The sequence below is a fragment of the Leishmania donovani genome, chromosome 36 (genome assembly GCF_000227135.1).
Source record: "Leishmania donovani BPK282A1 complete genome, chromosome 36".
NCBI classification, from domain to species: Eukaryota; Euglenozoa; class Kinetoplastea; order Trypanosomatida; family Trypanosomatidae; genus Leishmania; species Leishmania donovani.
In genome coordinates this window covers 1,321,139-1,343,454 of record NC_018263.1, presented here as the reverse complement: position 1 = coordinate 1,343,454, position 22,316 = coordinate 1,321,139, and the positions used below count along the sequence as shown (strand labels likewise).

Below are 22,316 nucleotides of genomic sequence, written 5' to 3'. Positions count from 1 at the left end.
GGGGGCTCGGCCGACACACGCATACATACATCCATACATCATCTCCCTAGAATAGAAAAGGCGCGTCCATACGCATTTAGCTGCTCCTTTCTCCGCCCTGCCCACGCGCACGCGCCGGCATCAGCAGCAGCAGCACAGAAAGCGAGCAACGACCTTTTTTTCTTGTTTTGATGTCGTCCTCTCACGAATTCATCACGATGGACGGAGGGCCGGCGCCGATTTCTCGACGGCGCGTGGCGACGCTGCACGTTCTTTTTTTTGCGCTCGCCACTATCAGCGCTGTGAGCCTGCGAGCCCCGATGTGGCTGATTGGGGGCCTTGTTTACTGCAGTAAGCACCGCAGCGCACTCATCGGTCAGCATCTCTTTCCTTTGCGCCTCTGGCAAGTGTTACTTGCCTCCTTGGTGGCCTCGACAGTGTGCAGCCTTGTCGCAAACTTAGTCACAACGCTGCAGTACAACACAGCATGGGTGCAAAAGGCCGTATGGAGAACTCTCTACCCTCTTTGGGCTCTCCTCGGCGTCCAGCAGTGGGACGCTGCAGATTACGTCAACACGATCGTGTGGCCATTAGCCACAGCCGTAGTCCTGGGGGCATATCTGTCAATCCTGAAGCGCACTCTCGCCGGTCGCGTTCTCTCTCGTAATGACGCCACGCGCACGGTGCAGGACAGGCCGGTACCTTCGAGCTTCCTTCCTCGCTGGGCAGGCGCGGCGCTCGCCGCTCATCGCCCCGCAGCTGGGCCGTTGCTGTCCCTCTTTAGCTGGGCTGCTGCTTGGACCGCTGAGCCGAGTCTGGTCGGCTTGTGTCTAGAAGGTTTCACCTTTGTTTTTGCAGCAGCTTTCCTGTACGTCGAGCACCGCATCCGGAAACCGCCGGGCCGTGCGGTGCAGAGCGGGAAAGGGGCGCAGCGCCATATTCCTCACGCATTCGGAACCGCCGTCGCGGTGGTCCTTGTGTGTGTGTGTGTAACCCAGAACGGGGCCTTTTTCTTTTTCACGAATGCGCACGGTGACTGGTGCAGGCTGCTCGGCATGGGCCCCGCCGCCTTGGACACTGTTGCAGGTCTTCGCTACGCGATGCAGATGGTGGGCATGGCAGGCGTCTTCCTCGGCGCAGCATTCATGTGCCACGGCACGGAATCGTCAGAGAGCGCCTTACCTGATAGTGGCGCCGATGCGGCGGTGCCAGCTAGCGGAGAGGCCACTCGTCTGCTCGCTGCGAGGGATCAGCCGGTGCTGGTCACGCCGGTGCCCGACGCTTTTTCGCCATCGACGTCCGCACGTGGCGAAAGGTTGCCCAATCGTCACCGACGAGCACCACAGGTGGTTGCCATTGCTTGTATCACGGCTCTCCTCGCGTACGCTGTCTACTACCCCAGTCTCGTCTCGACGGCAGTGTGGCTGCTCCACCTCTGCTGCTGCGCTGGCGGCCTGGTACAGAGTCCGATGGCACCACCTTCGCCGCACCGTATCGCCATCGCTTGTGCACTGGCCGTGCTGTGCTGCACGATTCTCGTACAGTATGTGTTTCAAGCGTTGGCGGGCAATCCGCGCACCGCGGCATGGGGGCAGTGGTCACCAGCAAGGCCCGCATACCCGGACGATGGTCGTGCTGTCGGTGCGCAAGTTGTCGCGGAGCATCTCATCGCTCTCCTTTTTGGAGTATACGTGAGTATCGCAGGTGTGGACGGCACCGGCGGTGGCGGCAACAGCGCTCACGAGGGTGCGGAGCCCGCTGCGCCGTCGCGGTCGTCGCTTGTAAACCGCGTGGGGTTTTCTACCGAAGCCAACGCGCATTTCACAGACTCTGTACAGGTTACGTGGCTGCGTGCACAGCTGAGCGACGCCGCGGCAGACCGAAAACAGATGCGTTATTTGTTTCAAGTCGCCGTGGGACGCTCGCCGCGCACCATCGAGCTCAACGCCATCTGCGCAGCTGCCGCGCAACAGTCAGGCGCCTCCTCGCCTGTCGCTTCGCGAGGGGGCCTCACGGTGGAGGAAGTGGCCCAGCTCCTCGTCAGTGGCCCCTTCTACACCTACGCTGTCATCTTCTGTATGTTTGTTCTCGGCACCAGCGGCGTCTCCATGGACCTTCTCCATGCCACGTGTCTGGTGGTGTCACTCTGCGTCAGCGTGATCGGCGGCAACGCCATGCTATACCGACGGGTGCGCTCGGTGCCGCCGGTGTGTGTGGCCGTTGTTGTCGGTGTGCAGCTTTGCTATGGCGTCTTTGCCGCCGGCGACGAAAAGCAGCGACAGCAGCAGCAGCAGCGTCAGCTCGTTCCCACGGGAACGCAGCCGTCTTTCCTCAAGGCCACTCTTTGCAACTACGTGGGCCTCACCTCCCTTACGTGGGAAGACTGTGCGCCGTACCTCTGCGCCCAGCTTGTGCTCATGTGGTGCAGCCGGTACACGCCAAAGTGGCTCACCAACTGGACACACATCGCGCAGTGCCTCGCGTTCCGCTGTAGCTGGGCACGCTTCATCCGCACGGTGCACCAGGTCGCTGGCGTCGTGGCACTCGCGTGGATTGCCCTGCTGCTGCCGAGGAGTGCAAGCGTCACGGGGCTTATCCTTCTTCTCTTTACTGTGGCCCTCCTGCAGCACCTGCGGTTGCACAGACTCGCGTATGTGTGGCGTCGCTTCTTCGTTGTGGGCTACTGCGGGGTGGTGCTCATGTGCATGCTGACAGCGGAGTTCGAGCCTGTGCAGCCGCGGCTCTGGCAACTCCTGCGCACACTCGGATGCCCGCCAGGATCGGAGGGGCGCTGCGCGCAGGACATCGGCCTCCCCGCCGACTCCGCCATGTGGCTCACACCGCTCTCCATTCCTTGGTGGCTAATCATTGTGCTCGCGACGGCCACCGCGAGGCCACATCCACTACCGAGCTCGCTGCCATCCTCGCTGGCTGCAGCGCCCGCCACCGGTATACCGGAGGCGTCGACGCCCTGGTTTTGGCGGGCACTTGTGTGGTGGCCGAAGGTGCTTTCCAATGTGCTCTCCATAGCTATTCTCGCCGGCATGGTCCACACTGCCTTGCAGCGGCCGAGCATTCTGGCGGCGCTCTACTTGGTTGGCCCGGGACTCGGAGTCTTCCCTTGCTGGACCTTTGGCGTGGCTGCCGTGCACGCTGCACTGCAGTGTGTATACCAGCTGTGGTTCTCGCCCGGCTGGCTCGATGCGCAGACGCGGCTTGGCGTATCTGCGGCACAGCTTCTCGGCCTTTGGAGGCCCTCGTCTGCGATGGGCTCCGCCGCGAACCTTCCATCTACGTTGGTCGTTGCTGCAGCTCCGTTGTTGGTTGGTGCCGCTCAATTCCTGCAGCTGCAGTGCGCGTTGCTGGCTCGGTGGAGAGAGCGCAACACGGTGGCCACTTGTTCGGGACAGGGAAGGATGTGGTGCCGGCTGCAGCGCACATGCGCGACGCACCTCTACGTGCTGTTGCTCTGGGTACTGCTGTACCTCACCCAAAAAATCGCCCTGGGCTGGGGGGTTGGTGTGCTGATCACGGTGGTGTGGATCTCGGCGGAAGTGCGAAGCTGCGGCGTGCTGCAGCGGCGACGCTGGCTCTTCGGTGCGTGCGGGTCGGCCACTGCTGTTCTGATGGCGCTGGCCTACTTGCTGCACTGGCTACATACAGTATTCCCTTGGTGGAGTGCCCTTGCCACGTACCCGTATTTGTTTGGCGGCTCCACTAACGAAGACAAGATGATGGCGGAGCTGCAGAGCGTGTGCTGCGCTGCCGCCGCGGCGTGCGCGGTGCTCCGAGTCAGCAGCGGGGCGCCACGTGACAAAGAAAGCGAGCATCTCCTTCGCCATAGCCACAGCCCGAGCTTCCTGGACTGGTTGCGGCGCCATTCCCGGCAGCTGCGCGAGAACCGCGAAGACATTTCCGCGTCGCTGTCTGAGATGCCGCCTGACGAAATACGTTACTTTTTCAGGGACGTCGCTGGCGTGTTTCACTGCGACGAAGAAGCCGCCGAGGGGGCTGACACGTCGCCCCTCTCGACAGGCCCAGCTCCGCCAAGCAAAGGCGGTGTCGTTGTGAGCGTAGCGCGCCGGGTGCCGCTGGTTGCATGTGGCTCCGTCGCCGTCGGCTCTGCCACGGCGTCGCCTCCCTGTGTGCTACGTGCAGCGCTGCTTCTCGCTGGCCTGTGCTTGGCGGCGCGACACCCGCGTTTGCACTGGAGCTTTTGGCGGTGGTGGCGTCTGACCGTCGCCCTCTACGCCCTACTTCCGCTTATCGCCTTGGTCGCTGCCTGCCCTTGCGTGCGCGACGCCATACCAAAGCTGCCGCTCTGGATGGGGCTGCTGATTGGGTGGTCCGTGGATGCCTCACACGTGGACGGAAATGCGCTCGTTTTCTCCCACCGGCACGTCATGCTTTTCTTGTGTCTGTGGCTGCAAAGTTGCGTGTACAACTGCCCACAGTCCGGCACGGCACTGCTGCGTCAGCAGGGCGAGGAGCGACTGCTAAGTGAGACGCGGCATGCCGCCCTGCAGCGGCAGCTGCTGTCGCACATGGCGAATGCAACCGAGAAGGTGGTGCGTGTGGACCGGGAAGTATGTTCGTACCTCGATGCGCTGCGCGCCGGTGATGACGTGGTTTTTACCTGTCAGGTATGCTCACGGAGAAGCCCCGATTACGTCGAGGAGGACGGTGACGAACACGACAGTGATGCTGAGAGAGTGAGGGTGTCGATGCCGTCGCCGCCGTCCATGACGCCGGTGCTGGAGGCGGAGGAGGTGAACGAGGTGCTGGACGACGCAGGAGAGCTGCCGAGGCCTCTCCTGACGTTTCCCGCCGCAGACAGTAGGAGCAATGCCCCGACACTGTCGTCCGACCAGGCGCAGCCACCCCTGTCGCGGTGCTGGCGGCAGCGGTGTGCGCGGTGGTTACGACGGATATGCGACAAGCTGGCAGCGTGCACCTACCACCCCTCCGAGTATCGCCTCTCCGCTGTCGCCGCTGACTCCTCCACGTCGACACTTTGGCTACTCAGCCAGTACGCCCTGCGCGCCGCGGTGCAAGTGGTGCTGCGGCACACCCCTTTCGCCCTGCTTGGCTGCTCAGTCGTGAACTCACTCCTCACTGGCTGCTTATGGGAGCTCATTGGGCTGTGCTACGTGGTGCAGGTGGCCCTTGCCTACCACCCCCACCCCCCACGCTTGGTGTACAAGGCGCTTGGGGTGTATGTCGGGGCGGGGGTGCTACTGAAGGAGGCGGCCTCGATGTGGACAATTTTCGGCAACACGAACTCTTCCCTCATCACCGCACTCTCTTGGATACTGCTGCCGTTAAAGGGACAGGATCGCAGCAGCAGTAACAGCAATCAGGTGTGGGCCAATGTGCCTTACTCGCGCGGCCCCCTTCGCTACGGCACGCTTTGGATGGATCTGGTGACGATAGGGGTGATCGTGCTACACGATCGTGTGTGCATCATTCACGGCGTTCATGTAGAGCGGGATCAGCAGCAAAGCATGGAGCGCGACAGATCCGACGTGACGGCCATGCTAGAAGGCCCGGCGTCGTCGGCTGGAGGCGCGTCGCTGTCCACCAGCGTCACAGCAGCGACGACAGTTTCACCTTCAGCATCTTTTCTCCTCTTGACGCCGATTTCGCATGGCACTAGCATCATCAGCGCCTTTCGCGCCTTGGTGGCCGACTATTCCCAAAACCTCCTCACTGTGCCGGGTGTTGGCGAGGACTGGTACATCTCCTACACCTCCGTCGACTCGCTGGCGCTGCTCATCGTCGCCGTCTACTACAGTCGCATCGCCGGCAACAACAATGGAACGCTGCAGGACAACGTGCAGAACAACCTGCTCCCTGGTCCGATGGCGTTGCTGATATGCGTGAGCGTACTGCAGCTTGTCATGGACCGCATGCTGTACGTGCAGCGCTCCATGCGTCTGAAGGCGATCGCCAACGGCGTGTGCGCCATCTCGTACACCCTTTTTTACTGGTGGTGGCGGAACGCGGTGACGGTGTCGGAGCACGCCACCGGAAACGTGTACTTCGCCCTCAAAGTTGTGGCTCTTGTGCTCTCGGTGACGCAAGTGTGCCGCGGCTTCCCAGTGCACCGCCGCCGCCACATCTTCACGACCCACTTAGGCAGCCTCCTCAGCTACAGCTTCACGGTTTATCGCTCGCTTCCATTTCTCTGGGAGCTGCGTACGCTGGTGGACTGGACAGTGTTGCGGACGTCGCTGAGTCTGCAGGAGTACCTGACCGTGGAGGACATCTACGTGTACGTATACCAGTGCCGGGATCGCTACCTGGAAAAGCACCGCAACAACGAAAAGCTTGGTGACGCGGTGGCGCCGCTCTCCAAGTGGGCATTTGGTGTGAGCCGCCTCGCCCTTGTCCTGTTGGCCCTGTTGGGGCCTCTGCTCTACTACTCCACCTACAACCCGTCCACCGTGGCAAACAGCGCCACGCAGCTCAATTTTCAGCTCTCCTTCTTTGGCGCCTACGACTTCTTTGCAACCACGGTGCGCGACAACGTCACGACGCCAGAGGGATGGTGGACGTGGATTGAACGGACCCGCCCCACGCTAGGCTCGTATGGCTTCATGGCCGAGGGGAAGACTGTGCAGCTGATGGAGTTCACGTCATGCAGTAGCAGCTTATGGATGGCCAGCCCGCAGGCCGTGCGCCAGGTACTGGCCGGCCTCCGCGCGGTAGCGTCAAACGCGTCCAGCGCATACGTGCTGCAGACGCTGGAGGTTTCTCGCAGCGTGAGCAGCACGGACGCTGCTGCGGCGGCGTCGCTGGTGAACCGCTGGCCGATTCCCTGGGACACCGCGCAGGACCTGGTCGCCATCCTGGAGCGAGAAACCAGCGGCACCAGAGGGGCAGCAGTGGAGGACTCTGAGAACAGCAGTAGCAGTAGCAGCAGCAGCAGCAGCATCGTGGTCGGCTCTGCTTCTCTGCCCTTCTTCTACAGCCCATTTGTCTTCAACCGCGCCAGTCGGATCGACGGACTTCCGACGAGCCTGCGCTTCCCCCACCGCAACCAGCACAACTGCACGCTCGAGCTGAACCACAACACGGATGTCGCTCTCAACTCACTGGTGCGCTACTGGTGCCTGCACTGCGCACCACTCTTCCCAGAGGGCAACATCCCGTCTGAGAACTCGAGCAGCGCGGCCGAGTGGCGGTGTCTGACGACAGGTGAGGGGTGTGACGACTTCAACTACGAAGACGCCACCGGCGGTAGTGGCAGCCGCACCGTGCGGGCGTCACTCGCCGCACAAATGAATAGCCGCGTGGCGGCGAAGCAGGTGCCCATGTACATGGTCATCATCTCCGGCACGGTGGTCATGGGCATCTCTTTGCTGAAAGGCATCGGCATCGTAGCCCTCTACACCACGTTTGTCTTGGCCCTTGGTCGGCTGCTGCGTTCCGTGCTGACAAATCAAACGAGCACCCTGCTCTACTCTAACATGGCCAACCCGGCCGCCCTGCAGAACATGGTGCGGTGCATGGAGATGGCTCGAGAGTATGGCGACCTGCGGCTTGAGCACACCATATACCTCGAGCTTGTGGACCTGCTGCGGTCAGCGGAGCGACTGTTCCGTGTAACAGGGCCGCTGCGCTGCATGTACGGGGATGCGGGCCATGAAGACTTGTTCGGGCTGGGTCAGGTGCGGCGCCGAAATATTCGTCGTAATCCATCAGTCGAGGCACACGACGGAGAGGCCGGCGAGGGGCATGGCGACAGTGGCGTGCCCGCAGCTGTGCCGCACCCGGCGCAAGGTGGCTAGCGAAGGTTGGCGATGAAGGCGGAACAAGGGGTAGGAGGGGAAGGCTCCTGTAGGTTCAAGAGGGGGAAAGCGCATTGAAGAGGCGCCACGCGTAGACTTGCGCAGCACACCGACGGTCGATCTTTCTCCTTGTCCTTTTCCTTTTTTTTTGCCGTCCTTTCCTATCCCCGTTTGTCTCTTCCCGTACACCGGAGAAGTACACCCTCCCCCTCCCCACCCCTGGACAGCGTGCACTTCGATAGAGTGGCTCGACCGCCAGGGTCGCCAGGCGTCTTGTTTGATGTGCTCTGCGCAGGTGCCGGGAATCAATGCACACCTGAAAGAAGGCTGGATCCATCGCAACGCAGATGGCGATTCCGGAGGCGCTCGTGCTCCTCAGCGGGGAAGGGGGAGGGGGAGGATGTGCGGCATGCGCACAGATGTGCATCTCCGCCTACGGCACCGCTTCTTTTCGTTGCGGTTCTGATTTCTTTCTTTTTGCGTTTTGCTTGTTTCTCTTCAGTGCTCTCTGTCTATGACTGTCTCTCTCTTCCTCTCCGCTCGCTACTTGCTTGTGTATGCTTATGTTTATATGTGAGTATGGGTCTGTGTATGTGCTTATCTGCTCGCTCGCTTTGTTTCTGTGGCCTCCTCTCCGTAGCTAGTGGCCGCTACAGCTGCTTTCCGAATGCAACATCCGCCTCGATTACTGCCCGTCAGTGTTTCACCTTGAACTCTCTCCAGCAGAGAGGGGCAGCAGCGTTTCTTGCAGGCGGGTGCTCAAAAAGCGGCAGACGCACTCTTCCTCGGACCAGCGCATTCGCCTTTCAAGGAGGAAGCGAGAGGGAGAGCAGGGTGGCCGGTCCAGAGGCTGGTAATCGGAGACCGGCGAAGGGAAGGAACTCCTCCATGACCGCCACGTCAGCGATGCCGTATTCACCACTCCCTCGCCCCTCCAGTCTTCAGTGTGTGTTATGGAGCAGCTAAAAAATCCACCTTTACCTCTCCCTCTTGTCTCCTACGAGGCGATTACACTCTTGCACACTCTTACCCACAGGACGTGCACTGCCGTCCTCAGCATAGCTCCCTGTTCCTGCGTGTTTATGTGGCACCCGCTGCGTGTGTAACTGCACCCCTGCCGCTTTTTTTCCTCTCCTTTGCTGCCCCGCTCCACACAGCGACTCACCTCATAGCTGCAGAGACCGTCGCGGGCACTCGCCTCGCGACCTGTATCGCCCTGTTCCCAATTTCTCCGTCTCACAACACTCGCCATGTCTACCTACGCCAACTCGCAGGCGCGGCTGAATCGCGTTGCGCCACAGCTGCGCCCAGCTGGTGTCCATGGAGACTGGACGGAGGCCACGACGGCGGAGCTGCTCTCCAGCTACAACCCCAACGGCATCATAACGCCGGACCACATCCGCTCTTTTCACCACCGCGGCTGCGACGTCGGTGAGCAGCGGCGCCATTGGGGCCTCGCCAAGGACGCCCCAGTGGACCCGAACATGCGGCACGGCGTGAAGGGTAAGGAGACGGGCGGCGCCGATGCGTGCCTGCGGCCGGAGATGTATGCGGACAAGATGACAGCGCTTCTAGACGCCCAGCGTGAGAGCCAATACCTCAGCTACCGTCGCAAGCCTCTTGGTCACGCCCCGGTGCCTCGGGATCCGGTGCCGGTCCCCTTCGGAGGCTTCGGCATTACGCAGAAGAAGGGCGACTCGACGCAGTCGGTGCTGGCAGGGTATCGTTCTGTCGGCGTGCTGCACCCTGCAGGCGAGCAGCTGACGCGCAACTACGACTGGGAAAGAGCTGGCATTGACCCCACTCAACATCGCTTCGGCAAGCCCTCTGCCCGCTCTGACGGCACGACCGCCGCAGCGCTGTTCAACGACTCCGCCACGCAGCTGAGGTCTAAGCTAGCGAAGGACTACGAAACCACAGTGGCGAAGGAGCTGGGCAAGTCGAAGAGCTACGGCCTCGATGACCCGGCTGAGTGGGACGAGGAGAAGCGCGGGAGTGTCACCAAGTTCGGCGCAACAGGAACGGCGGCGAGCTACTTCCAGACAGAGCAGCCAACTGTGCGGGAGTTGCTATCGTCCTGGGCACAAACGGCGTCCGGGTCTAGGACTGATAAAGCCGCTTCCGGTAAGTCTGGCCAGCAAGGCCTCACCGGCTTTGCCGAGGCGGCGGTGGCCGCTAAGGCCGACGCATCCGCGGCTGCGCCGGTGGCCAGTGGCCCGTCTCTGACCGGGCCACTCAAGGACGAAGTTCGTGCGCACCAGCTGCTTTACCCCTGCCACTACGTCTCCCTCGGGGTGGAGTCGAAGTACTTTGCCGGGGGTCGCCCTCTCGAGGACATCCGCCGGCTCTGTCACAAGTGCGGCTTTGGCATGTCGGATGCTGACATCGATGCCGTGTTTGCGATTGTCGCCAAGGGCGGTAGCACGTGCAGCATCGAGGAGTTCAAAAATGCGGCGCGCGCGAGAGGGTACATGTAGATAATGATGAAAGGCGCGCAGAGTATCGAGTAAGAGAGCCTTTACGCCTGCTGCATGCATGAGTCGAGGGAGGTGTGCGTGGGCGGGGAGTCGACCCGGGGACCGGAGAGCAGCAGCGCACAAAACAAAGCCCCCCCCCCGCCCCGCCCCGCCCTCTGCGGAGGAGGGCGGGGTGCTTTGCCCTTAGGAGTTGTTCCTACCCGATCCTTCTTGCTCCCTCTCGGCCTTCCTCCGCCCGCATTCTTCATTCACCTGCACCGACGCCTTCGACCTCTCTTTATGTGCTCCTCCCCTTCTAGAAACCAATGTTACGTGTGATGTACAAACATGAGCAACACCATCTATGGGGTGACAAGGAAGAGGAGGCGGGAGAAATGTTTGGGAAGAGGGGGGAGGCAAGCAACGCCGGTGGTCACGCCCACGCCCACACACGCGCGCTTTTCTGTGTCCTCTATCCTGCATGCTTTCCTTTTTCTTTCTTTCCGCTTGTTTCGACCCCTTTTCGTGTTCTCCTCCTCCTAGTGCATGGAAAGCAGAAGAGGCATCCGCATACTTACATGCGCACAAGTTGTCAGCGAAGTCACTTCGACTGCACAATCCGTCTTTCTGTGCGAAAAGCTGGGTGGGATAAGTGGGGACGAGGAAGGGACACGCAGGCTTGCGCGCGCGGGCGGCACGCCACCATCCACCCCCATCGTGCGCGCGCACACGCACACAGGTGATTTTACACGCACGAATAGAAAGGTTTGACGGCAATGACCGATGCAGCGCTTGGGAAAAAAACTTTATCAGGAGCTCAGCAACTTCACCGACGTGTGCGTCGAGCTGCTCAAGTGTGTTCGCCTCCGACTACCCTCACCTCTATCTCTGAGAGAAATGCTACGCTATTTTTTTTTCCCTTCGCTGTCTCTACTCATATCCCGCGCCCCTTTCCCATAGCCATCAAGATCGATTCCCTCGTGTGTGTGAACGCAGTGACGTACGCCATCCACCACGCCGTCTCTGCCCCCTCCCCACCCCCACTCATCATCCTTCGCAGAGTATCTTTAGCATCTAGACTGCCACGTCACGAAGGAAAGGCGAGTCAGCTCGTCCGTGCAGCCTTTGTGTTCTTTTTTTAGGACGTAGTGCAGCCAATATATGGTCTAGCGTGGGTGCTTCCCTTACGAGCTTACATGTTGTTCTTCCGCCTGAACCTCATATTAACACCTACACATTGCTTCTACTGTGTTCCCCCTTCCTGCTGTAGCTCGTAGTAGCCTCCTTCCCCCCCCCTCTCCATTCACTTACGCCATGCTCCGTCGATCCGCTGATCGGTACATGAAACCGTTTTTGCATGCATTCTCCCCTGGTGCGCGTGCGTCCGAGAAAGGAATGCTGTACCGCAACAGCTATATGAACGCGCACGCCCAGGTCGCCTCGATCCAGAGTACGCACCGAACGCGAAGAGAGCGGACAATCTTCTTGTTGCTGCTGCTGCCCGATCAAGTGTTTATGTGCATCATAGTCTTTGCCACTGGTTGTGTGGCGGTGGCGGTTTTGTTCCGCCAGCAGCCTTTCAGCACCAACTTAAACAAAGACCGCTGGCTTTCCGGTGGCATGAACCCACATGAGCAGTACGAGCGCAACGCCACCATGTCGCAGATCTTCGAGATGCACAAGGAGGCCATCGACAACACGCGCGCTGAGCTTACGCGGCCACAGGTCTTTAGCGCACCCAGTGGCTATCATAGCCCCTCCGGCGTGTACGCCCCCTAAGGGAAGGGAGTCGTAAAGACATGTAATGAAAAAGACGGGGTAGCGGTAACGAACTAGCGGGGTGCGCTTCTGGGGGCGTCGACGCTCCCCTGACCCCTTACCCTCTCCCCTTCCCCCTTCGCTCCTCTGCTTCCCGTGCCTTTGGTGATGTGCGCTGGGGCGGGCCTCCCCTTTTGCCTTTGCTGTTTGTTTTCCTGTGTGTGAGTATGTAGATGTGGGTGGGGGTGGGTGAGTCATGCGTCGATTCTTCGCCGCTCTCTGCCTTATGTTGTAGCGAGGAGAGTATGTGTGTCTTCGTGCACGTGTCTTTTAGGTTATGTGGTCTCACCTAGATGCCTTCTTGTGTGTTGAGTCCCGGGCTGAGGTGGAGAACAGCGTGGCACACCATTGTAGGTGAGCGTCATTTAACGAAGTTAGGGCGATGGGGTGAGGGGAGGGGAGAACCCGTGCGTTGTCGGCGCCCTTCCCCTTTCGCTCCCTCCTTCGGTGTGTTCTTGGACTCGTCTTGTTCTTCTTTGCTTCTTCCTCGTTTTCCTCACAGCGTATGGCTGCGTGATGACAGAATGGGCAAGTCCATGTTACCGCGTCGCGCTTCTTCGGCAGTGGAAGCAGCAACAGAAACAGGGGGGGGGCAAGCGAATGGGGCCACCTGCGCGAGTCGTCTACCGCGACAGCTCGACGTTGTCGGCTACGTGCACAGTGGAGGAAGCTGGAAAAGCAACCTCTCGAGCTGCTTCCTGTTTTGCCGAACTCTCTTTCCTCCTCCCTCGCCGTCTCCGCCTCCATGTTTACCACCCACTGCAGAAGGAATGCGTGTATCAGGAAAAAAAAAACAGAAAACTGCTTGACCGTGGCGAATGAGCGTGCGCACGGCCTCTTGTTGCCCTGCCCCACATTCTCACGTTGCCGTTCTCATCTCTACGGGGGTGGGGGGAAGGGATGAAGAAGTGTTAACTCCAATTCCAGGGCTGCGTGGTGTGCGCCTCCTCCAGCACCCTCCGTCGCCCCCACCACCACCAGCACTGGGTCTACTCTCCTATCACCACCACCACCACTTCCGTACCTCTGCCCGCACTTCATATTTGACGTGCTGGTCCTCCTTTTTCCTACTGCTCTTGTTGATCTTTCTACATCATGTGCGCGTGGCCACTCGCCCGCCAGTGTGCGAAGCCTCGCCGCATCCCCTCCAAGCAACTTCACTGTTGTCCTCGTATTCTCTTCTTCGTCGTTCGCGGCCCTCGGCTAGGCAGTGCCATCATGACCGGTGTCTCGGCTAGCATACAGAGCGTGGTGGTGGACGTTGGCACGCGCAACACTCGTGTAGGCTTCAGCGGTGAGGAGGCACCTCGTACGATGCTCCGCAGCTGCGTAGGGCTTCCTGGCACGAGGCGGCCGCGCCCAACGCTCCTCCAGCACCCATTCGACATTGCAACTGGCGATGCAGCCTACAACGACGGCGGCCTTCTGTCGCTCACGTACCCTGTGAGAGCAGGCCACGTGTATGACTACGACGCACTCGAGAAGCTTCTGTTTTATGCACTCGTGGAGGAGGCCCGCGTCACGCCGGACGCATCGCCGTTTCTCTTTCTGGAGCCCGCTGATCAGTCGCGACTCGCCCGAGAGCGCCTCTGCGAGCTGCTGTTCGAGTCCTTTAACATTCCCCTCGCAGGGCTGCTGACGAACACGGCGGCCACACTCTACTCGAGTGGGCGCACGAGAGGGTTGGCGCTTGACAGTGGCGCCGGCCGCACCTGCGTTGCAGCAGTAGAGGAAGGGTACACCTTAGCACACTCGGTGCGGTCGTCCTCTATTGCGGGCGAGGCGCTGACCGATGAGCTCTTTGCCGCGCTGCGAGCAGGTGGGTACCCGCTCTCCACCGCCGCTGACCGCGACGTTGTGGAAGCCGCGAAGGAAGCGCTGTGCCGCGTATCCGCCGACGCGAAGGACGAGGAGGCTAGGCAGGTCGGCACGCACTCCCATCCAGACCCCGCCGACGGGTTCATCCTGCCCGATCAGGAGCGCATTTTCCTACTCGAGCACGCCTACAAAGTTCCTGAGGCGCTGTTCGACAGCACGTACCTCACCTACACCACCGCCATGTCGGCAGAGCGGCCCACCACCCCAACGGGGTACTCGCAGAGCAACCCCATTGTGAAAAAGACGTTAAGTGGTTGGGTAGGCATGCTATGCGATGCCGCCGCCGCCGCCCCGCGGATCCTTGAGCAGGTGCTTTACGAGAACGTCGTTCTTGGCGGCGGCAGTACGCTTTTCCCTGGCACGGAGCAGCGCGTGCAGCGAGAGATTGCTGACATCGCTCCTAAAGGGGTGCGGGCCACCTGCGTGGCGTTCCCAGAGCGTGGGGCGGCGGCGTGGATGGGGGCGTCCATCTGGGGTTGCAGCAGCGTCTTCCCGGACACGTGCCTTGCCAAGGCCACGTACGACGAGCAGGGCAGCAGCGTCGTGCATCTTTACACACAGTAGGCGACAGCGCGGGGCAGATCAGACGGCAGCTGCCGCGCCATCCAAAGGAGGTCATAAGCAATACCTGCTTCCATGTGCACCACACAATCACACACCCACACACACTGGTCACTACTGTCTCACTAATACGAGAGCAGCACACGTGTTGGCCCTTGCAGGCACAGCAAGAGGTAGTCGCCGCTCTATTTCCCCGTCTTGTGTCCCCCGCATGTAAACCACATCGATCCTTTTTCTTTTGGGTTTCTTTCTTGTCTTTCCTTTTTCTCTCCTGCTCTGCGAGGTGAAGAAGATGCCATGTGATTGTCTGCATGCATGCGCGTGTGTGTATGTATATGTCTCGAGCGCACATACATGCATACACGAGTGCCGCCCCAGCACACGGTGCTTATGAACACAACAAGGAAACAGGAAAATGACGAAAAAAGGAGGAGGATGAGAAACAGTGGTGTATATCCCACGTTAACGCGGCGGCGCTTCTGGCTGTTTAGGTGCTCGCGCGAGTCGAACAGCTTTTTGCGTGTTTGTGCCCACGCAAGCAACGAGCAATACCCCCTACATCCTGCCACGCGCACATGCCGCTGTGTGTGTGTGTGTGTTGGGGGAGGGGGTAAACGCTATCGTGAGAGAGTGCGGAAGCGATGCCAGGCGCACGTGCAGGTGAAAACAAGTGCCCTACTGCAAGGTGACGCGACGGTAGGAGTTTGTGGAGCTGCGATGGCCGACGTGCATGCTTTACCTCAGGGCATGTACTGTCTTCCTCCACCTTGCTTTTCGCGTACCACCTTCCTCGGCTTTGGCTTCGCTATGCCCCCCCCCGTCTCACGAGGGTCCGCTTGGTCCTCTCCTCTTCTCTCTTCTCTGCTTTCGCGGGTGTTTTTCTATTCTTATCAGGAAGCTCCTCTTTCGTGCGTGTCTCATCGGGTCGCTTCGCAGCGGCACGTGTGCGCGGGCTGTTCGTCTCCTTTTGCTTTACGCATACCAATGATGTAAGCGCATCGCCACACACGCGCACACACACCAGCACACCGATAGGCCCACAAAGGGAGCACGAGGGAGGAGCGAGGTTGAACGGAAAGGGGGACTCTTTCATCACCGCACTTCTCTGCTTCTCTATACTCTTGTTGTTTAAGCTTGCCAGAAGCCGTGAGCGTGTGTGTCTGTGTATGTGTGTTAGGCCTCAGGAACGTAACCGTAGGAGGGCGGCGTCGTGAACGTTTAGGCGGAAGCGCGTGCGCACACTAGAATACGGCGTGACGTGGGAGGGAGAGGGAAGGGGCGACGACGGCACGTCTTCTGTAACCGTCTCAGAGGCCGCAGCTTCGAGTAAAGGTGAATCCGCTGCTGTGTACTCGCATAACCGTCTCCTTTTTCTCTTCGTCTAGTCCATCTCAACATCCGTCATGTCTCGTGCCAGAGAAGTCTCGCAGAAGCTCACCTGCTATGGGGGCATCACACTGCCGAACATCCCACGCATCGCTCCAGATGAGAAGAGCCGGCAGAAGTACCTCAGCGAGTACGAAAAGTATGAACCGGAGCTGCGCCGCCATCACTTAGGAGATGCAGAGACAACCAACACGATAGGACTCAAGGACGTCCCACCAGACTTTGATCGAACGATGCCGTCTCTCTTGGACCCCACCGCAGCAGAAGTGGAGTACGAGCGGGCCCGCGAGGGTAGAAAAGCACAGGTGCTGCGCAAAGGTCACCGCGGCGCCAGCGCCCGGGTAGCCCAAGCCGCCGGAACGGTGAATCCGGCACCGGCTGCGCGAAAGTCCATCTCGCCGCAGCCGTCGCAGACTGCGCTGGCAGATGAGGAGCCCCAGCAAAAGGGCACCCCGTCCCCCTCATCCCCTTCTAGTGCAGCTGGCACGCCCACAACCGCCGCTACAGCGGCTTCGGCAGCGAGTGAAGAAGCTGCGCGACTCACCCCTGTCGAAGCCGACGGAACGCGCACCTGGGATGCAGTCGTGATCGAGGTCGCACCTGCACACGTGCCTCGGCCGCCCTCAGAACGCTCGCATCCGAAGTCCGCGACGGCCACGACACCTATGAGTCAGCCTCGCGCACGCACCGCCCCTTCCTTGAAGCCACAGCAGGATGCCACACGCCTCGGAACGAGAACCGGCACGTCACCTGCCGCTTCTGCCCGAGCGGCGAGGCCGAAGTCGCGTCCGCGAGCTCAGCCCGAGCGAGCGACCACGCCTGCCACAGCCCCCACCACTCCACGCAGACTCCGCACCCCGTTCGCCGCGCATGAACCACCTACCGCGGAATCTACGGCGCGTGTGCTGCGTGTGCTGCTCGACCCGCCACAGCAGTACGCCAGCTCCCTCCATCTCGACCTGTCTTCCTTTGACCTCGGGTGGCTGCGGAACGGGCAGGCGGCGCCACGTCACCTCACCACCATCGCGAAGCACTTCAACGACAATGGGGCATCGCCGCAGCTCCGCATCAACTCACCACGCTCCGTGATCGCTTTCCTGGAGAACGGCGCCTCGCCCAAGGACTGGGACCCGAGAAGCAGTGCCGCTTCCGCCTCCGCTGCCGCGCTGGGAGGCGCGACGCAGGACATGGCTGCAGTGCAGGTAGAGGTGCATGAGCACCGCCGCGCGTACGTGCAGGCCCAACGCGATGCTCTGCGCCGCACCCTGCAGGATAGCTACTCGGTGCTCTGCGCCCGTGTCCCTTTCAATGAGCTCGTCGGTTGGTACCGTCGTCTGTGCGAGGCAGACATGCTGGCAGATGCGGCGCTTGAGGAGCAGCAGCATTCCTTGGCAACGGCGGTGCGGCAGCTGCAGGAACGACAGCGGCAGGTGTTCGAGACCAACAAGATTCGCATGATGCGCCAGATGCAGCAGGCCAAAGAACTGCAGGAGCGCCAGGAAGCCTCGGTGCAGCGGAAACTGCAAGCGGAGGCGGAGGCAGGGGAGCTGCGACGCCAAAAGGCGCTTGAGGAACAGGAGCGTCGTCGACTGCAGCAGGCCCGCCTAGAGGCGCACCGAGCCGAACGGCAGCGCCGGGAAGAGGCGTACAAGCAGCAGCTGCAGGCTCGCCTCAACAGGGCAGAGACCTGCAACGCCGAACGTATGGCTGCGCGCGAGAGGCAGCTGCAGGCAATGCAGCAGCGGCGCGAGGCGCAAGAGGCTGAGCGGCTTCGCCGGTTGGAGCGCAGCACGGCGGTACTCGAAGAGAAGTTTGCCGCAAAAGAGCAGAAACGGCGGGAAAAGGCAGCGAAGCTGGAGCAGCTGCGCGCGGCACGCGAGGCACGACTCGCAGAAGAGCGCCGCGCGCTTGCAGAGAAGCAGCAGCGAGCTGCATACCTGCGAGAAGAAGCGAAACGGCGCTCGGAGGAGGCAGAAGAAGCGGCGCGGCGGGAGGCCCTGCAGCGTCAGCAGCACGCCGAGGAGCGCTTGCGCGAGTTTCAGTCCCGTCGGCACGAAGAGGCCGCGCAGCGGGCGGTCGCAGCGGCGGCGCACCACGAGCGCTGCAACGAAATCCGCTCCCAGGCGCTGGCGAAGGAGGAGCTGTTCAAGGCGACCGTCGAGGATAAGCATCGCCAAAGCGAGGAGCACCACCGCGAAAGGCAGTCGCGCCAGCTGACCGAATTCATGTGGCGCCGCGAGGCAAACTGGGAGGAGGAGGAGGCCAAGACGTATGCCGTGCTGCAGCTGCAGCGCATCGCCGAGTTCAACAAGCTGCACACCGTCGTCGACCTCTTGGAAAAGCGCAAGGCCGCTAACGCGGTCGTGCGACACCGTGAGCTCATTTGCGAAAAGGTGATGCGCGCTCGCGACGAGTTGCGGGCGGGGCGGGACATCTTGAAGCAAGAGATAGAAAAATCGTCTTAGGAGACGTGGCGGTGAGCAGAGTGGTGTGTGTGCGATGTCATGCAGGCCACTGCACGGCGTATTTTTTCGTTGAAGGCACGGCAGCAAGGACGATATCTCTTCCTCGAGATTATATTACGCTATCGAGCGTGTGAGGTGAAGTGAATCGATTGATCTTCGACTTTTTTTGTCTCGGTGGTGCGTTGATATGTTGTGCGCAGGTGTGTGTGTGTGCATACCGTTGTCTATCCTTTTCGACCATGTAATCTAGTCTCTCCCAGCATGTATTGTGATACACTTTTATCATCGTTTGTGTAGGTACTCGTGTGCACAAGTGTGTGTGTGTGTGCATGTCGCGATCTCCTCCCTCCCCCTCATTATTTTCTTTTCGATCATTATTCTCACCTGCTGTCGGAGGCCGGTGACGTGCAGGTGATGGAGTAAAAGCTGCCTTCCCCGTATCCCGGTGATGAGATTGAGGGCAAGGAAATGGAGCAGGTCTCCGTCTTTTTTTTTTCATCTCAGCCGGAGACGGCCTAGGCATCCCCCTCCCTCCCCTTCATGGCCTCCGCAAAGCCTTCCGAGGAGGCGGAGAGAAGGAGGGGTGCAACCGCGCTGGAGGAGCTGCTCTCCCTCTTTTTGCTTTGCGCCTGCCTCTGTCCGGTGCATCTGCAAGTAGCATCGGGAGGCATTCACCTCCCCCCTCCCTTCGAGCACTGCCTCCGGCCCCCCCTCCATCTTCAAGGCTCATCATTTGCTGCTCTATGTTTCTACTCCGCCCTCCACATGTTGGCCTCTGCCTACCTCCTTCCTCTATTTCTCGTCCTTCCCTTTTCCGCGTGCGGCGCACGCGTTGCCACATCATCCCCATCGCGTTTTCTTTTTTTTTGCTACCCTTACCGTTTGAGAAACCGGTTCTCTATCGACGCACATACGCGCACACACTAGTACTCCTCTGTAGTAGTCCTCCTCGATCCGCTTCTCCCATACCGTGGTCATGGAGGAAGATCGTGCCAGTGGGCAGCGTCTGGCAGAGAGAGATGCGTCAGACCCCTCAGAACTGCCAGGTGGCGTGCAGCGCGTCGCACCCGCTTCCGCGCCGACGTCCTCATTTGCAAATATCCAGATGCGCCCAGAAGGGCAACGGTACGGTGATGCGGACCTGGTTCCCGGTGGCAGCCTCAGTGGCAACGGAGGCATGCTGATGAATGAGCGCAACTTCCGCGGACCAGGGATGCCGTGCGTCCCCCTTCGTGGTCCGGGGGAGGGTCAGCCAGACCTTGGCTCGGCCGACGGGTACGCCCGGTTCGATCCTATATTTCCTGGCCAGATGCCACCAGGCCGCGGCCGGGGCCGTTTTGACGTCGGCGGCAGCTGGGGGCAAGGTGCACCAAACCTACCAGGGGAGCCGGACAACGACCTTTTCCTGCCTCCGCAGGGCGGCCCCGGTGAACCGTTTGGCGGCCCCGGTGGTGGCCAGTTCGGGCCGCGGCACAGCTGGGGTGGGAACTCCCCGTGGGCTTGAACAACAAACTCGACAGAGAGCGTAGACGGAAGGAGGCGTTCGGTTTTGTTTCGTTGTTGTGAAACGCTGTACCGTGTGTCTCCCGTCCCCCTCTCATCTTCTCTCTCTCTGCCGTATTATCGTTCATTACGAAATGCGCCACCACCCATCCAGGCATGTCTCCTCATCTCCGCGTTGCTTGGCTCAGGTTTTTCTTTCGACGGACTCTTTCGCTGGGTTTTCTACTTTCTCTTCTGCTCACGCGTGTTATGGAATGGCTGAGTGAGTCGTGTCGTGTTTCTCTCATGCCCCTCACCTCCACCCGTTTCTCTCCCTCTTCCCGCATCTATCTTAGCTCTCGCGTCACTCTCTCTCTCTCTTTGCGGCTGATAGGACTTGTGCTATGCTGAAACGGGGAAACGCAGTACCTTCGTGGTGTCATGCCGCCTTCATTATCTTGGACCGCATTCATGGCGCACTGACGTGAGCACGCTCAGGCCCCCTTCCCTCTACTGTCTGCTTTCCATCCTGTGACGCATCAGGTGCGGCAAGGCAGTCCCACGCCCCTTCCTTCTTTACACGGCGCTTGATCATATCGCCTATTGCAGCTTTCCAGCCCTGCATCCCATCTGCTTCGTTCCACCCCCTTCCCGCCCTCTACCTCTGTGCGTTTGTGCGCTACCACAAGGTTCACTCACACCGCTCTCTTGACCTTCGCCAGACACACACATACACACCCTTTCTCGTTCTCTCTCCTGTGGCTCGCACCCTGTCACCGGCAGCAGCTGGGACACGCTAGATGGTTTCGTATCTGGAAGGTCAGGTGACGCGGGATGGGCGCAAACGCGCCCCACGCCATCTCTTCGGCACCAACTACCGAAAGCCGTTCCCGTGGATCCGCGTCGGTCTCGGGCTGGCCGCGATGGCGGCGGCGGCGGGCATGGTCTACCGCCGTATGAGCTACGTCTCTCCGCAAGAGCAGTTTGTCCGCAAAATCAAGATTCGCCCGTATGGCGTCATGGGCACGCAGATGACGCTGCAGGGGTCGCTGCGGCAGGAAGGGCCGAGGCCGGACGACACAATGGTAATCACCGACCCATGCGATCTCATGCACATCTTCACCTCCGCCGCTGGCGCGACGGGGACGTCGGGTGCCATCTACAAGTGGGTAGGCCTCACCAAGGCGTTCCCGAACGATGTAGTCATGGCCATGAGCAAGGTGGGCGATGCAAAGCATCATCAGTACGGGCTCAAGGACAGCGAGGCGGGCGAGAAGCACGTCATTCACGTATCGGCTCCCGACTTCCGCGAGGGCATTTGGTCAGAGCGCGAGGCGGCGATAGAGTTGTCGCGGGCGTACCGGAACGTACTACACGAGTACGTCGTCAGCGAGTGTGACACGCTGCGCATGGTGCCCCTTTCGGATGGCTTGCAGGCGGGCCCGCTGTACAACCAACTTCCGGCCATCACCCACTCAGCACTGCTGATGGGGTTTGAGCAGTTGCACCTGTTCGACAAGGAGTACGTGCTGCGAGACGACAAGAACATCGAGCTGTGCGTCTTCATGAACCGCGAGTGGGACATGTTCAACAACGCCTTTGAAAACTTGCCGGTGGGGCCGACAGGCTGAGCCAGGGCTAAGGGCTCACACGCACATTGTTTATGTGTGCTTGCGCTGAACCGCTTTTTTTTTCTGCGCCGCTGCGTCCGTATCTGCCTGTGCGTGCGCGCGCGTCTGTGTCTGTGCCAGGAGCGGTTATGTTTCTCTTAACGTGTCCTTGCCGTCGCTGCGGGCCCACTTGTGGCCCATCGTTTTTCCTGTTGTTACCGCGCATGCCGCTCCATCGCTCGCAGAGGCGCGCACGCACACTACTACTCACATCAAAGAGAGTAAGCCAATCCCAAGCTTGAAAAAAATAAATCAGTGAAATGCTCAGCAAGTGGCCCTTCATCGCCCACACACACACACACGCTCGCAAGTGTGCCCTCACGCTTCTAAGGATGCGTTCGAGACAGCGGGGGTGGTGGGTGGCGCATCGGATGGCGGCGCTGTGCGCATCGTCGCCCCTGAAAACAGACATGAAACCAAAGGTGAGCATAGAGAATAGGAGGTAAGCACGACAGGTCGACCGCACATTCCGCTGTAAAAAGAGACTGTCGCGCTGCCTCCCTTCCTTCCCCTCCCACACCCGCTGCCGCCCTCTTCTCGCCCATTCCCTCTTTCTTCTGCCCCTCCCTTCCTCCCTTCTGACCCCCTTTTTTTTTGGTGGCACATCTCGCTGGCCCTTTCTGCGGCGAACTGCGGATGGGATCACGCGATCGTAGTTGCGCAGTCGAGTAGCATCTTCAGCACCGGGAGCGAACCATCAGGACACGGTTTTGCCGGCTTTGCGTTGAAGCCGCCGTGGCGTGTCCCTCTCGCGTGGTGGCGAGCCGGTGCCTCTGTCACGTTCGTGCATCCGCGTCTGCGGCGCCATTGAGCCTCTCCGTGAGCTGC

General features: G+C 60.5%; 6 protein-coding genes across 6 annotated transcripts; all 6 read left to right on the top strand.

The window, feature by feature from the left end:
• Window positions 1-170: 170 nt before the first annotated feature.
• On the top strand, window positions 171-7,772 carry LDBPK_363500 (uncharacterized protein; the record flags this gene model as incomplete). The annotated part of the gene is made up of 1 exon (XM_003865417.1): window positions 171-7,772. One exon carries the CDS (start codon window positions 171-173, stop codon window positions 7,770-7,772), a length of 7,602 nt encoding a protein of 2,533 aa, XP_003865465.1.
• Window positions 7,773-9,022: 1,250 nt separating this feature from the next.
• LDBPK_363490 (hypothetical protein, conserved) lies at window positions 9,023-10,249 on the top strand (the record flags this gene model as incomplete). Its single annotated transcript, XM_003865416.1, has 1 exon — window positions 9,023-10,249. One exon carries the CDS (start codon window positions 9,023-9,025, stop codon window positions 10,247-10,249), a length of 1,227 nt encoding a protein of 408 aa, XP_003865464.1.
• A 1,293-nt stretch (window positions 10,250-11,542) lies between these two features.
• Window positions 11,543-12,007, top strand: LDBPK_363480 (hypothetical protein, conserved; the record flags this gene model as incomplete). The annotated part of the gene is made up of 1 exon (XM_003865415.1): window positions 11,543-12,007. One exon carries the CDS (start codon window positions 11,543-11,545, stop codon window positions 12,005-12,007), a length of 465 nt encoding a protein of 154 aa, XP_003865463.1.
• Window positions 12,008-13,264: 1,257 nt separating this feature from the next.
• LDBPK_363470 (actin-like protein, putative) lies at window positions 13,265-14,488 on the top strand (the record flags this gene model as incomplete). Its single annotated transcript, XM_003865414.1, has 1 exon — window positions 13,265-14,488. The coding sequence occupies one exon, from the start codon at window positions 13,265-13,267 to the stop codon at window positions 14,486-14,488; it is 1,224 nt and encodes a 407-aa protein (XP_003865462.1).
• Window positions 14,489-15,888: 1,400 nt separating this feature from the next.
• On the top strand, window positions 15,889-18,336 carry LDBPK_363460 (hypothetical protein, conserved; the record flags this gene model as incomplete). The annotated part of the gene is made up of 1 exon (XM_003865413.1): window positions 15,889-18,336. The coding sequence occupies one exon, from the start codon at window positions 15,889-15,891 to the stop codon at window positions 18,334-18,336; it is 2,448 nt and encodes an 815-aa protein (XP_003865461.1).
• Window positions 18,337-20,618: 2,282 nt separating this feature from the next.
• Window positions 20,619-21,449, top strand: LDBPK_363450 (hypothetical protein, conserved; the record flags this gene model as incomplete). The annotated part of the gene is made up of 1 exon (XM_003865412.1): window positions 20,619-21,449. One exon carries the CDS (start codon window positions 20,619-20,621, stop codon window positions 21,447-21,449), a length of 831 nt encoding a protein of 276 aa, XP_003865460.1.
• Between the last annotated feature and the right edge of the window lie 867 nt (window positions 21,450-22,316).